This window comes from Ranitomeya imitator, chromosome 10, assembly GCF_032444005.1.
Source record: "Ranitomeya imitator isolate aRanImi1 chromosome 10, aRanImi1.pri, whole genome shotgun sequence".
In the NCBI taxonomy this organism is placed as follows: Eukaryota; Metazoa; Chordata; class Amphibia; order Anura; family Dendrobatidae; genus Ranitomeya; species Ranitomeya imitator.
The window spans coordinates 116,846,216-116,862,707 of NC_091291.1; the positions used below are offsets into that span (position 1 = coordinate 116,846,216).

Here is a 16,492-nt window from a genome sequence, read left to right on the forward strand (position 1 = left end):
CCAAAAGAAAACAAAGCCAAAAACATGTTAAAATAGGGAAAAGAAAGTGAAAACTAGAAGAGAAAAAGACAATGATTTTTCACTAACTGCATGAGCAGCAGATGTAATACCGCCAGTAAGATCGCTCTAGGAGTCTAGTGCTCTTTTATAGTGGCGCAGTAATAACCACGTGTATTGAAAGCAATAGAAGAGGACTAAAAATCCATAAAGTAAGTAAAGTCACACTGGCTGTAATCACGTGTGCTTCCCCAATGAACGTGCGGAGTCCCATCACCTAAGGAGAAGGGTCTGTGCGCTGTCACTGTGCAGCAGCAAACTGACAGCCACTGTGGATTATAAGGAAATTCTGCAGCTGCTATGGGGGCTGTTAGTTAATGGGGTCCTGTCCAGATTAGTCTCTTCACATCTGCTACTGGGGGGTGAAACCCTTATAAAGCAAGTAAGAAGGTGAGGAACTGCCCAACATTTGCAAAAGGACTTTAGGCCACACAATTTTAGATTGTCAATATTTACTTATTGATGGGATAGGAGTTAAAGGGGTAGTCTTATCTCCAAGATCCTATCCCAATATGTAGTAGGTGTAATAATTATATTAGCAAATCCCTCCAATTAGAAATGTAGTACAGTTCTTCATATTCTCTATGTCGTTTACCCCATGTGCAGGGTATTGCAGTAGCTTAGGTATCCATGGTGATTACCACTCATATAGTGAGAGTGAATTGTTAGTGGTCGTAACCATGGATACCTAAGCTACTGCAAATACCTCAAATTAGAACTGTAGTATAGTTCTCCTGATAAGCAATGTTGCTTACCCCATGTGCAGGGCATTGCAGTAGCTAAGGTATCCATGGTTACGACCACTCGTAAAGTGACAGTTACTTGTAACCATGGATACCCAAGCTACTGCAATGCCCTGTACATGGGATAAACTGAATAGTGTATCAGAAGAACTGTACTATATTTCTAATTGGAGGCATTTGCTATTATTATTATTATTATTATTATTATTACAACTGCTACACTTTTGGATAGGATCTTAGAGATGAGAATACCCCTTTAACTTTATCATCAGAGGGGTCCGACTGCTCTTATTCACACTGATCCTGAGATAGGGCTCCCAAACGCCCTGTTGTAATGAAGCAGTGGCAGAGAATATATGACACCACTCCATTCATGGAGAAGGCTGGGCATTGCACTCAGCTGTGGCCGGCAGTCCCATAGAAAATGAATGGAATAACGCCGCACATCTAGACATTTTAGGGCCCCACTCGCAGGATCGTGGGGGTCGCAGCAGCTTGATCCCCCCCACCTCCATTGTTTAGAAAGTTATCTCCTCTCTATAACTTTGGGAATAAGAGAGAAGCATGACAAGTGCCATCACGATGGGGGTTTATTTTGATTACTTTTTCGCTATGGGACTCCCTTTCTCCTATCTATGCCAATGTCTGTGACCATAAAATACAAATACCCCACAGACAACATATTGTACGCCATTAAGTTGCTATAGGTACAAAATAAACATTGCTCCGATGATAAAAAAAAATTACTATTCTAGTGATAATAACTAAGCTATGGTAAAGGGTCCATACACGCAGGTACATCTGAAAGGTCAGGGCAAAACGGCCCGACTGCATAACGTGTCCACGCTGGACTGTGAAACCATTGCTAGGATATCTCTTGTATAGGTAAATGTACGTCTTTCTCTTGCCGCCGACCTTACCTCCATCCGGGAGGAACGGCATAGCGCTCCCACCGGGCTCAGCGCCACTGCCAGTCCATGGTGCAGCTGGCAGGGGGTGCTGCGCAGGAAGCTGGTTGGCACCTAAGAGGAAGGTGAGGGCATAATCAATTTAGGAACACAATCTTGTGTCTCTAATTTACTAGCATGATGATGAAACTACTCATGCAAATCACTAATGGAGGTGAAATTTAAGAAGTACAAAAAAAAAGCAGATTCTACAGTATAGGATCGTATAATAATAAAAGGAAAAATAATATATGATAAATTTAGTTAATGGAGGTAGCTAAAAAAAAAAAAAAAAAAAATAATCACATGCTAAATATTGGGGGAGATTTTATATACAATGAATATATATATATATATATATATATATATATATATATATATATATATATATATTGCAGTGTTGTAGCAAAGGACAAGCGACTGTCAAAAGCATCAGCAAGCATGTAACTGCCTTCTAGCATAATTGCATTTTATTCATTTCCCACACAGAAGGATCCTGTGTAGTGCTTGCGCCGGAGCAATGTGGAGATGGTATCTATAGCAATTGGATGACGCTATCGAACATCTGATTCTTCTCTGTATATGATATGACATAAGATTTGTAATATGTGTGGCGTTAAAATCTCTCCTTAGTTTCAAGATGGATTAGAATCACAAAACTTGTGGATCTAAGCAGGATTTCACAACAGACCGCATTCATTACTATATAGATTTCCAAGACCTGATGGGGCTATTGTACTTACACCGGAAAACCCATGTCAGAATAGCTGTACAATCCATCGAGAAATTATAACTATCTCAATCCACTTCGGCTAACTGACATCCTCATTGTCCCTCCTCCCTGCTTAGTTCTCACCTTGCTCAGTACAAGCTGCAGCTGTCAGTAAGACACTTAATACACCTGGGCTCATGACCCCTGTCATTCATAAAATGCTCATTTTCATAACAGGATTATACAGCCATTCTGATATGGATTTTTTTTCAATGTAAGTATACCAGCACCCTCCGGTCTATTGATCTATTTAAGAATGTATATAGTTTGATTCATGAACTCTAGCGACAGATACGCTTTAGATCCGCTCTAGTGTTATTATGACTGACAGATGTGTACTTCCATAGCTTGTTTCTAAAGCCGTTGGGTATGTTTTCGTTTTTTTTTTTTAATAGATTGCTTTGATGGATACCTCTGTCAGATGACATATTACAGCCATCTGTCACTTATAGGCTGCCACATAAAAAAAAAAAACACAAAAAAACAAAACCTTAATGTATACTTTTTTCCTCAATAGTGCAAAATTGCCTTAAAGGGGTATTCTCATCTCCAAGATCCTATCACGATGTAGATGTAGTAGAGTAGTAGATGTAGTAGATGTAGTAGAGTAGTAGATGTAGTAGATGTAGATGTAGTAGATGTAGTAGATGTAGTAGAGTAGTAGATGTAGTAGATGTAGTAGATGTAGATGTAGTAGATGTAGTAGATGTAGTAGAGTAGTAGATGTAGTAGAATAGTAGAGTAGTAGATGTAGTAGATGTAGTAGAGTAGTAGATGTAGTAGAATAGTAGAGTAGTAGATGTAGTAGATGTAGATGTAGTAGATGTAGTAGAGTAGTAGATGTAGTAGATGTAGTAGATGTAGTAGAGTAGTAGATGTAGTAGATGTAGTAGGTGTAGTAGAGTAGTAGATGTAGTAGAGTAGTAGATGTAGTAGATGTAGATGTAGTAGATGTAGTGATGTAGTAGATGTAGATGTAGTAGTAGTAGTAGTAGTAGTAGTAATAATATCATTAATAATAGTAATAAGAAATAATTTCAATTAGAAATGTAGTGTAGTTATTCTGATAAGCTATGTTGCTTACCCCATGTGCAGGGCATTGCAGGAGCTTATGTATCCATAGTTACAACCAATCATATAGTGCCACTTAGTTGTTAGTGGTCCCAACCATGGATACCTAAAGCTACAGCAGAGCCCTGCACATGGGGTAAGCAACATAGCTTATCAGGAAAACTATACATTACTAATTGGAGGGATTTGCTAACATTATTATTACACCTACTACAAATTGGGATAGGATCTTAGAGATGGGAATATCCCATAACGTAATTCAAGAAAAGTGAAGAGCGGACACACCTGTATCCTATACTATTCCATATGTTAACATATAGGAGAGATTTTACGAAGCACACATATTCAGTAGTTACATGGAGATGGATTTCGCAGATGGAGGAATGTAACCGTGAGTACGGTACTTACTACGTGGCCCCGAGCCTGTGTCAAAGTAGGAAAAGAGGGAGTCTAATTCATCTGGGCAAAACAGGGAATCGCGACGGAATTTTCGCTCAAATTTTGCCGCTGGAAACACAGGAAACAAAAGAGGGTGAACGCACAGAGACAACAACATGATAGACATTGGCCACTTTTTGCAGTAATATATAAACCATACATGTACACAAGTAAATAGAGACGTTAAAGGGAAGAAAATTCAATATTGTTTAAATAAGGTTTTTGTGTTACATATATTTAAAAAAAACACTTTTTTTCATATTGTGATATTTATTTTTTTAACTTAGTGCTCTTGCAATTTTACCGCTGTTTTTTTCTTTTGCAGACTCATACTTCCTGTCCTTTCAGCAGGAGTTTACAGCCGTTTCCTTATCATCATAGAAAGGTAACACCTTTAAAGGGAATCTGTCAGCAGTTTTCACTCATGGAATCTGAGAGCAACATAATGTAAGAGCAGAGAGCCTGATTCCAGTGATGTATCACTAACTGATCGTTTTGATAGAATCCCTGCATTCTCTGCTGCAGATCCAGCAAAGCTCAGAATACTGAGCTCTGTATAACCCCTCCCAACACCACTGATTGGCAGCTTCCTGTGTACACTGTGCATAGGCAGAAAGCTGTTACTCAGCGAAGGAGGCATGGTTACTCAGATTAGCTGGACTGTCATGCATGTGAGACCTAGTCCACTAGTGATAATCTCTTACAGATAAAACACTGATTGTATTGAAAAGTACAACACACAGCTGAATAAGTGACATATCCCTGTTATCTGGTTCTCTTGCCCCACCATTTTGCTGCTCTCGGGAAAAAAAAAAAAAAACCTAAAACCTGCTGACAGATTCAGTTCAACAACAGATCCCTTGTTGTGATTAGTGGATCCTAGGTTAAGTCACAGCTGACCCTCTTCTTTTTAATAACCTTTGCACACGCTCATTAGACACTTCAATATAGAATTAGTCTATTCATTGTGGCTAATGTGCATGTGTTGTTTACGGAAAAAAAATTAGAAATGCCCTAGTGGCCAGTGTGAAAATTGCAACATTTCTAGTTTTTTTTTTTTTTAATACAGATTGTGACAGGAGAAAAAAAAAACCAAAACATTAGACCACCGTATTTAAGAATAGTGAAGAAATACCGATGTGTTCTCTGGGCTAGTTAAAGGCATACCTGAGGAAAGCATGGCTGGAGACGTGTTTCCGCCTTCGTGCCTGTACTTTCTCCGTGCAGATGGAGCTTTGATGGAGCTGTTATTTCGCTGACATTTTTTCACGCTCCACCTCTGAGACTTCCGATCGTTTTCGAAGTTTACGCTCCCCAGCCTCTTCAAGAACTTCTTTTCCACATACTTTGCTTTTATCCAGGCCTCTTTGTCCTGCCTGCAACAACACAAACTTTTTAGTCTTAAAAATAAAAACGTACAATGTAATGGCGTCCACGGAATCATATAGAAAGGGGCTGAATTATCGGGCATTCTGGATTATCAAAGGCTTAAAGCAAGTATATATGAATTAATATTAATTAATATTAATAATATGAATTAATTTTCTACTGTAAAACTTTGGGAGCGTTTGATCAGTATTCTCTAATTGGTTCTATCTGCTCAGAGTCTTGGATTTTAGTAGTAACGTCATCAAAGACTCGATATTATATTCTAATTATTGCAATTTAAAAAGGTTGGAGACTTCAGAGTTAGCGGGTTTATTTAAGTGGCGGATAATTGGGCTATGTTCATCGTTAGAACGGATCCAGCAGCAATCCGTTGACAAACAAGACGCGCAGACAACTTTTTTGGGCTAGAATTTTTTTTTTTTTATTTTTTTTTTTAACTTCAACTGGATCCCTTAGTTGTTTTTAATTTTAACATTGAAGTCTATGGAAAATGGGTCCGTTAATCAACGATCCATTGTTCTTTAAATTCTAATGGATCCGTTTATTACTTATTGGATCTGTTTTCCATAGACTTTAATATTACAAAAAAAAAAAAAAAAAACGGATCCAGCAGAGAGAAGGTATTTAAAAAAAAAAAGGACTAAAGCTCTGTCTGCACAACTTTGTCAACAGATCACTGCTGGATCCGTTCTATCGGATGATTACTGGACATGCGGATATTTAGGAGTCTGGCCCCCTGGAATACATACCGAGAGCAGCCGGGTGTTGGCTTTTTCAAGCCTAGCTGTTCACACTTTGCCTCGTAGATCTGATTTATTGTGCTATTTCCCAGCTCGCACATTAACTTGTGGGAGAGAAGGGAGAGGAAAGTCGCGTTAAAACGTCTAATGTTCCGTTTTGCTAGTTCTAGAATGCTATGTCGGTACCTTAAGCAGCTCTGGTTCCCAGGAGTCCAATGTAAGAGAACGTACTTTAGAACAGTGCACCCCAAGACTCCTGCAAGACATAAAGACACGTCACAGTGTTATTCTTCCGCTGGTATAAAAAAAAAAAATCAAGACGGATAGATAAATAACTAGATTCAGCCCAAACCACATTGTACGTATGCAATAATAATAAAAAAAATAATATTCTATTTTTTTCTATGAACCAACTAGATACTGTAGAGTCCTTGTGTAACAGGAACAGCCGGACCTTATAGGATTTCTCCAGCCTTAAACCGGCCCTGAAATGAGCAACCAGAAGAGAGTATGCAACAATGGAGCAACTAATTAATAAGTTAATACTGGAAAAAAAAAGAACTTTACTGTGCAGATGGCATTGCTATAAAAGAATTAAGTTAAGAAAGGCGAGTAAGGGCACACGCTTGCAGTCAGACGGCCATATAAATCGGACAGAGACCGGACCGCAATGTACGGACTGGCCGGCGGCTCTCCCTACCCAAGCATGAGAGCTGTATTTATGTCTATGTAGCGGTCATGTTCAGTAGGGAGAGCCGCCGGCCAGTCTGTGCATTGCGGTCCGATTTATACAGCCGTCCGGCTGCGCCCCTTAGAGAGTCTGATGGTTAAGGGTCCAGAGGACAGCAATCGCAGCTATCAGACCTTTAGTCCATAGTTGAAAACAAATGAAACTTCTTCTATGTCCTGTATATTTATATTAACGCTAGGCATAAACTAAAAAGACATACCTGTGAATTCCTGAGCACTCAATGCAAAGCGTGATTCCTAAATTGATGCTGGCCCACCGGGGGTCCGTCTGCCCACAGTCGCAGCATTGGTCATTGCCAGCAATGCTCTGCACCCGCTGCAGGATGCTTTCTCCCTTGATGCTACGTTCCCGCGAGTCGCTGGCAGAATCAATGCTACTAGTGGAAGGGGATGCAGTCCTGTCAAGCCTCTGAATGCAAAAACACCCATTATGTCCAATACTCTCTTGACCAAAATGTATAGACGCAAAGTCAAGAACATGAAGAAGAAATCAGCCTATGCATGTAATACGTTAGAAGATTTTTCAGAACCAACCTCTATGTAGTAGTTTTCTGGGGTTTCCCGGTACGCGGAGGCAATGCTGGCTTGCACAGCTTGGATCCAGGATTGTCGTAGTTTCTCAGAGTCGGCTTGTAGCATGCAGCTCCTGGCAATTTTAGACATAGAAATGGTTAAAAATCACCAAACATAGCAACTAAAGATCATAAATGTGAGCAGAAGAGCTTACAGTCTGTGCTTATACATGAACAAAGACATGGCCGTCCTTCACTTCGCTTACCAGGCTTTATAGTTAATCTTTTCTGCTTTATATATTCCATATAGGTTTAGTTTAAGTGTTTGAGGTAAGGGCTACACATAGATGAAAGAGTTCATCTGCAACATCGTAAGTACTGCCTTATCGCATGCTATACATGATGTCAAATGACCAACGTGATAGTTGCCAAAAATCTAAATCTGCTGGATAATTGGGGGTTGCAGGTCACCGGCGACTTTTAGTTTTAATTTTGGTGCAAAAGTGTTAAAAACAGTAAACCAAGTCTTATAGAAATGAGTATCTGCAATACTACCACTAGGTGGCGCTATAGTACACAGTTATAATAGACTGATGCCGATATACAGCAGTAAAAGTTAAATGCAAAAACGTGGGTGTACTACTTTAGTGCACCGATCTTTCCTCATGGGTTTAATGGAGTTTCCAAAATACTAAATGGAAATGAAGCTGCAAAGTCCGACTGATGCCCCCCAGAAGAATCGTGACTGATATTTTAATTTCTATAGATGCCATATGGCTCCTTAAGTAACATCTGCTGGGAGAGTCTGGGCAAGGGGGTCATAGGATGAATCATAACCGTGGATCGTGACCTTGCTTAAATCATGGATTCCCTTGCTCCTGTGAATGCCTGAACTGAACTATTCTAACAATCGCTGGTCTATTAGCATTACTTTGGAAAGGAGGGTGGGTCTTAGAAAACAGATGTCGACTTTAAATTCCAATGCAAATAATAATAAATAATAATCTTTATTTTTATATAGCGCTAACATATTCCGCAGCGCTTTACAGTTTGCACACATTATCATCACTGTCCCCAATGGGGCTCACAATCTAAATTCCCTATCAGTATGTCTTTGGAATGTGGGAGGAAACCGGAGTACCCGGAGGAAACCCACGCAAACACGGAGAGAACATACAAACTCTTTGCAGATGTTGTCCTGAGTGGGATTAGAACCCAGGACTCCAGCGCTGCAAGGCTGCTGTGCTAACCACTGAGCCACCGTGCTGCCCGTGCTTTATGTGAACATAACGTATTATATTATATAATATATTACAATAAAATGACTTTACCTGTGTGATTGCAGGAACCATGCCATGACATATGTATATTGTTAAATGGGTAGAATTACAGAGGAACAAAGTTATACTGAAGTATAGTTCCTGGCATTAAAGGGTTATTCCCATCACTCGATCTATTCCAGGTAAGACTGTCGGATATAGAGGAGTACACTTTTCCAGTCTCATAGAGAATGAATGGAGCGGTGGAACTGCACGCCCCCATATGTGGGACTCTGTTGGGGTTCAAGCAGTTGTCATTAATTGGTTATTCCCACCATTCCATCTATTCTCGGAAAGACTGTCAGAGACAGAGGAGAATGAATGGAGCGGTGGACGTGCACACCCCATATGTGGGAGCGGTGGACGTGCACACCCCATATGTGGGAGCGGTGGATGTGCACACCCCATATGTGGGAGCGGTGGACGTGCACACCCCATATGTGGGAGCGGTGGACGTGCACACCCCATATGTTTGACCGGTTGGGGTTTAGTTCTATTAGTCTGAACTATGTGTTCAACTTACTTGGAGGGTGAAACCACTTCAAAACAAAACCTTCTTTCTATATCTTCGCAGGGCTTCACCGTGCACAGTCTAAGGTCCTCCACGACCACAGTCAGACCATCCTGTCAAAACAGAAGATATTAGATTCCTACCCACACATTTGACAACATCTAGTACCGTAAATGCAATATAGAACGTCACCAAAAATCTTGATCCAGGATTGCACCATGTGTATTCCAACATAGTTTGCAAGAAATCTGTGATTGACATAACGACCTGTCCCAGATTTGTTTAAGGGTTAAAAAATGGTCCCCAATTCAAGACCCCCATCTCCTGAAGAAAGCAGACAGCAACTGCAAAGAGTGTCTTTATACAGGACCCATCATGACTACATAACGAGGCCTGTAGAATTTTGCATTAAGCCACGACAGAAAAAGAAAATTTGCTATGCATTTTTCGAGCAGATTATAAAAGATCACCAGAGGTGCCAGTAGCAGTTTTTAGGGAAATACAAAAATGATCAACAACCCCTATAAGACGTCTTTTATTGCCATAATGAGGTTATTGGGATGTGCTGACGACAACTGTAGCCCCTTCTCTTTCCCAATTTATGGGTGACTTGGCAAGACAGATTTGGGTAATTTATTTTTCCTGGCTCTGTTCTCCTCTTACCCATTATCTTGATTGCTGTCATTCATAAAGACAGATAGTAATTATATTACTGGGTTGATCGACCCAATAACTATTCCCAATGACTCATCCTCAGCTCGGAAACTACAGTGAATCGCATTTGGGGAAAAGAAAAGGCAATCATAAGTAAAAGATTTTTCAGGAGAAATGCCTATGGGTGGGCTGACCACATTCGTGCACAATCATAATGATCAAAGAAAAAAAAAAATAATCACAAATGTGCAAAAATGGTTTGATATAAGAAATAGAGGCTCAACTAAAAGTTGCTGAAACCCATTGCAAAATGTTACGCTTTGCCCATCAACCACTGTCACATTGTAGGATGACAAAGTAAAGGTGGTTCACCAGGCATCTAATATTGATTAGCGTAGGTCATTAATATCAGATCAGTGGGGGTATCTGGATCCCAGCACCTCCATCAATCGGGTGTAAAAGCCCTCACACACATTAGATGACATTTGGATGAATCCATTCATTGTGTAGCAGCCGCTGCCAAGTACCGCAGATCAGCTCCTATTCTCTTGAATGAATGATCATCAGCTTACCTTCAGCTTCTTTTGGTAAACAAGTTGACTATTTTGTATGGAAAACCACCTCCTATGAAAAAAAACCCATAAAAGTTAATAGGACTTGAAGATGTCTGAACAAAAGAATTTACCAATATGCATCACAAAATACTAACAATCATAGTTTCAAGGTTGAAAGAAGACACAAGTCTATCAAGAGCCTTATTTGGATTACTGTCAATGATTCTGTATGAAAATCTTACTTTTTCCTTATATCAAACTCCATGGAGGTAAAAGAGAATTACATATATACAGTATACAGTGGGGAAAATAAGTATTTGATGCACTGCCGATTTGGCAAGTTTTCCCACCTCCAAAGAATGGAGAGGTCTGTAATTTTTAGCGTAGATACACCAACTAAGAGAGACACACTAAAAATAAAAACTAGAAAATCACATTGAATGATTTTTAAAATAATTAAATTGTATTTTATTGCATGACATAAATATTTGCTCACTGACCAACAAGCCAGAACTCTGGCTTTCACAGACCTGTTAGCTTTTCTTTATGAAGCCTCCTACTCTGCACTCATTACCTGTATTAATTGCACCGGTTTCCTGTATAAAAGACACCTGTCCACACAATCCATCACACTCCGACCTCTCCACCATGGCCAAGACCAAATAGCTGTCTAAGGACACCAGGAACAAAATTGTAGACCTGCACAAAGCTGGCAAGGGCTTCAGGACAATAGGCAAGCAGCTTGGTGAGAAGGCAACAACTGTTGGCGCTATTATTAGACAACGGAAGAAACACAAGGTGACTGTCAATCTTCCTCAGTCTGTGGATCGATGCAAGATTTCGCTTTGTGGAGTAAGGATGATTCTGAGAAAGGTCAGGAATCAGCCCAGAACTACACGGGAGAACCTGGTCAATGACCTGAAGAGAGCTGGGACCACAGTCTCAAACATTATCGTTAGTAACACACTACGCCATCATGGATTAATATCCTGCAGGGCACGCAAGGTTCCCCGGCTCACACCAGCACATGTCACGTTTGAAGATCGCCAATGACCACCTAGATGATCCAGAGGAGGCATGGGGGAAGGTCATGTGGTCAGATGAGACCAAAGTAGAACTTTTTATATAAACTCCACTCACAGTGTTTGGAGGAAGAAGGATGAGTACAACCCCAAGAACATGGTCCCAACCGTGAAGCATGGTGGGAGAAACATCATACTTTGTGGGGTGCTTTTCTGCAAAGGGGACAGGACGACTGCACCATACTAAAGGGAAGATGGATGGGGTCATGTATTGCGAGATTTCTGCCAACAATTCCTTCCTTCAGTAAGAGCATTGAAGATGGGAAGTGGCTGGGTCTTCCAGCATGACAATGACCCGAAACACACAGCCAGGGTTAACTAAGGAGTGGCTCCGTAAGAAGCATTTCAAGGTCCTGGAGTGGCCTAGTCAGTCTCCAGACCTGAACGCAACCTGGAAGATCTGGAGAAGATCTGTATGATAAAAAATACAGACCTCTCCATCCTTTGTAGGTGGGAAAACTTGAAAAAACAGCAGTGTACCAAATATTTATTTTCTCCACTGTGTGTAAATATATTTAATAAGAATGAAGTTTTCAATACATGGCATGGACATAAAAGGATAAACTGATTTTGGCCATTACAAATTTGCACTCACCGGTTCCACGTCTTGAATGCATTGCTCGCCCTTTTGAAGAGGTAGCCCTCCATTACAACCCCATTGGGGGCATCCACATTAAACTCTGCTTTGGAATCATCATAGGAGAAATCCTGCCAAAAGCAAATAAATGGTTACTTACATAGTTTATATAGTATTTGCCTCAATAATAAGCATGGATTTAAATGGGAATCTGCACCCAAAGTGGTTTAAAAAAAATTGAGAATGGATTACATTAAATCTAGAAATAATTTAAAAGATGCTTCTGGATCTAGCAAAGGTTGTTCAATTAAGATAGGTCAGGTCATCAATTGGTATCACACTGCATGATTCACAGTACGAGAATATGCCAATTGTCTCTTTAGAGAGGAAGAGGACTTGAACTCTAGTGCCACCTATTGAAGGAGCAATCATACTGGCATGCCAGACCTGGCATATCACCCTCCACAAGGAGAAACCCTACTCCTTAGATCCCAGTCTTAGCCTATCTATCATACTGGAGTGCTAGACCCGGCATATCACCCTCCACAAGGAGAAACCTTACTCCTTAGATCCCAGTCTTAGCCTCTCTCTCATACTGGCATGCCTGACCTGGCATATCACCCTCCACAAGGAGAAACCCTACTCCTTAGATCCCAGTCTTAGCCTCTCTCTCATACTGGCATGCCTGACCTGGCATATCACCCTCCACAAGGAGAAACCTTACTCCTTAGATCCCAGTCTTAGCCTCTCTATCATACTGGAGTGCCAGACCTGGCATATCACCCTCCACAAGGAGAAACCTTACTCCCGAGATCCCAGTCTAAAGGTACCGTCACACTAAGCGACGCTGCAGCGATACCGACAACGATCCGGATCGCTGCAGCGTCGCTGGAGAGCTGTCACACAGACAGCTCTCCAGCGACCAACGATCCCGAGGTCCCCGGTAACCAGGGTAAACATCGGGTTACTAAGCGCAGGGCCGCGCTTAGTAACCCGATGTTTACCCTGGTTACCATCCTAAAAGTAAAAAAACAAACGCTACATACTTACCTACCGCTGTCTGTCCTCGGCGCTCTGCTTCTCTGCTCTGGCTGTGAGCGCCGGGCAGCCGGAAAGCAGAGCGGTGACGTCACCGCTCTGCTTTCCGGCCGCTGTGCTCACAGCCAGAGCAGAGAAGCACAGCGCCGAGGACAGACAGCGGTAGGTAAGTATGTAGCGGTTGTTTTTTTTACTTTAACGATGGTAACCAGGGTAAACATCGGGTTACTAAGCGCGGCCCTGCGCTTAGTAACCCGATGTTTACCCTGGTTACCAGCGAAGACATCGCTGAATCGGTGTCACACACGCCGATTCAGCGATGTCTGCGGGGAGTCCAGCGACGAAACAAAGTTCTGGACTTTCTTCCCCGACCAGCGACAGCACAGCAGGGGCCTGATCGCTGCTGCCTGTCACACTGGACGATATCGCTAGCCAGGACGCTGCAACGTCACGGATCGCTAGCGATATCGTCTAGTGTGACGGTACCTTTAGCCTCTCTCTCATACTGGCATGCCTGACCTGGCATCACCCTCCACAAGGAGAAACCTTACTCCTTAGATCCCAGTCTTAGCCTCTCCCTCACACTGGAGTGCCAGACCTGGCATTTCACCCTCCACAAGGAGAAACCTTACTCCTTAGATCCCAGTCTTAGCCTCTCTATCATACTGGCATGCCTGACCTGACATATCACCCTCCACAAGGAGAAACCTTACTCCTTAGATCCCAGTCTTAGCCTCTCCCTCACACTGGAGTGCCAGACCTGGCATATCACCCTCCACAAGGAGAAACCTTACTCCTTAGATCCCAGTCTTAGCCTCTCCCTCACACTGGAGTGCCAGACCTGGCATATCACCCTCCACAAGGAGAAACCTTATTCCTTAGATCCCAGTCTTAGCCTCTCTCTCATACTGGCATGCCTGACCTGGCATATCACCCTCCACAAGGAGAAACCTTACTCCTTAGATCCCAGTCTTAGCCTCTCTCTCATACTGGCATGCCAGACCTGGCGTATCACCCTCCACAAGGAGAAACCTTACTCCTTAGATCCCAGTCTTAGCCTCTCCCTCACACTGGAGTGCCAGACCTGGCATATCACCCTCCACAAGGAGAAACCTTACTCCTTAGATCCCAGTCTTAGCCTCTCTCTCATACTGGAGTGCCAGACCTGGCATATCACCCTCCACAAGGAGAAACCTTACTCCTTAGATCCCAGTCTTAGCCTCTCTATCATACTGGCATGCCAGACCTGGCATATCACCCTCCACAAGGAGAAACCTTACTCCTTAGATCCCAGTCTTAGCCTATCTATCATACTGGCATGCCAGACCTGGCATATCACCCTCCACAAGGAGAAACCTTACTCCTTAGATCCCAGTCTCAGCCTCTCTCTTATACTGGCATGCCTGACCTGGCATATCACCCTCCACAAGGAGAAACCTTACTCCTTAGATCCCAGTCTCAGCCTCTCTATCATACTGGCATGCCTGACCTGGCATATCACCCTCCAAATGTGAAACTGGCGTTGGTTTGGACAAAAATAAATAAAAGCAATGTATCTTTACCCAAATAATAATTTTCAGTGTTATTTTAATGGGCTCTCCTTTACATAAAAGCATGTTTCTTCAATGTATTTGCACAGAGACAAAGGTTCATTCCCCCATGTGTACAAGGTCATTTTATTTGAATACACCAAAAATTTAATTAATAATTGTTCTAACAAATTGTAAAAATTGATGATAAAAAAAAGTATAGGGTATTTCTTTCAGTACCGTTTAAAGATGTAAGGCGATTTAATCAGGATGCCTGCAATATATTTTAATGGTAACTCCAAATACCACTGATCTAAATGTGACATTTACTAGGGTGAGACTCCTGCTAAAGTAATAGGAAAAAATCTGAGTATTTCGGGAAAAAATGGGAAGCCCCAGAGGCATAACTATAATGGATGCAGAAGTCGCACCCGGGACTGACAAGCCCTTAAGATGCCTCTGCCCTATAATTTGGTTACATTATTGAGTCATGTTTATGAAGCCCCCATTACAGTTTAAGCACAATTGGGAAGAAGTAGAGTAGTTGCCCATAGCAACCAATCTGGATATTGTAATTTTAACATGTATTTAGCAATGTCTAAATTATGTCCATAGCAACCAATCAGAATCCAGAACTCATTTTTGAAGCACAGGCTAGTAAATGTAAGCAGTGAACTGATTGGCTACTGTGGTTTGCTCTTTTACCATCTGTCCAGACATGTTGCTCTACATATGGCCGTTGTTTCAGTCGCTGGTTAATGCACATATTAATAAAGGAATAAATGTTCTTATGACAGGAGTTTATTAGGTAGAGTTACTATAGTGACGACTTTAAGAAAAAGGAGTTGTCATAGAAGGCCACAATAAGAGCTGTCAAATATCCAGCTTTCCTGAATGACAGAAAAGTCATCTTAAGAACAGAAATTTAGGAAAAATCCTACTGAGGTGGCACTAAACTTTCCAGATATTACCAATTAACACCAACTAAATATTCCTAAAATGGCTACTGAAAAAAAGACAGCTGGAGTCTGACAGGTTGCTAAGGGCAACTGCTCCAGTTTTACCTGAAATTGCAGATTATGCCTCTGAATAAGCCGCCATTTTTGGGTACCACATAGAATCTGCCTCAGGCCTTTCATTCCTTTACTTGGTGACCTTTATCTATCATTAGGGATGATAGTTATGGAACCAAATGCGGAAAAATAAAAGGCCAAACTATTAAATACGTCACAAAGGTGACATTTAGTAGCCTCCTTCAGCTTCCAACTTCTGTACATAATGGAGGAGCAGTACAGACAATTTTACAAATAAAAGCAAATTATTGGCATTTTTTATTACAATGTGCCACTAATGACATTACGTGGGTTTTTATATTCTTTCACAAAATGGCTTCTTCAATTGTATTTAGATGACAGTAGGGGATTAATGGTGGTGGTGTCAGCGTCCTCAGCGTCTGGAATTTAGAAACTGCACAAAGCGACCATAATGACTGTACTGGCCCCAATGTTAAACTCCGTGCAACCATGTGCAGTAGTCTGGCTGAATGTATTTCTAAGACTTCAGGCTCATGTGGTGCATATTTTCGCGATCATCGGATCGCACCCGGACCAATGTTATTCCATGGGGTCACGCACGTGTCCAATCTTTCCCTCGGACGGGGTCTGTCTAAGAGGGGGGAAAAAAAAATCTGCATGCACAAGTTGCATACGATTATTGGATCGCACTAGGCCACTAAAGTCAATGAGTCCGTGAGAAAAAAAACAAAAAAAACGGACTGCACTTGGATGACATCCGATTTTCATGGACTGA

At 41.6% G+C, this 16,492-nt stretch overlaps 1 protein-coding gene across 4 annotated transcripts in view; it reads right to left on the reverse strand.

The window, feature by feature from the left end:
* Positions 1-16,492, reverse strand: part of ACAP3 (ArfGAP with coiled-coil, ankyrin repeat and PH domains 3) — a 142,790-nt gene that overhangs the window by 23,638 nt on the left and 102,660 nt on the right. For 2 of the 4 annotated variants that reach the window (XM_069741653.1, XM_069741652.1), the window contains exons 11-20: positions 12,135-12,247; positions 10,476-10,527; positions 9,262-9,362; positions 7,442-7,553; positions 7,108-7,316; positions 6,344-6,413; positions 6,167-6,261; positions 5,196-5,404; positions 3,999-4,097; positions 1,721-1,822 (exon numbers count right to left, since the gene is read on the reverse strand). In XM_069741653.1, coding sequence (XP_069597754.1) covers positions 1,721-1,822; positions 3,999-4,097; positions 5,196-5,404; positions 6,167-6,261; positions 6,344-6,413; positions 7,108-7,316; positions 7,442-7,553; positions 9,262-9,362; positions 10,476-10,527; positions 12,135-12,247 — 1,162 coding nt within the window. Of the gene's footprint in view, positions 1-1,720; positions 1,823-3,997; positions 4,098-5,195; positions 5,405-6,166; positions 6,262-6,343; positions 6,414-7,107; positions 7,317-7,441; positions 7,554-9,261; positions 9,363-10,475; positions 10,528-12,134; positions 12,248-16,492 lie in introns of all 4 variants that reach the window. The other 2 variants (XM_069741655.1, XM_069741654.1) reach the window with 2 other exon arrangements.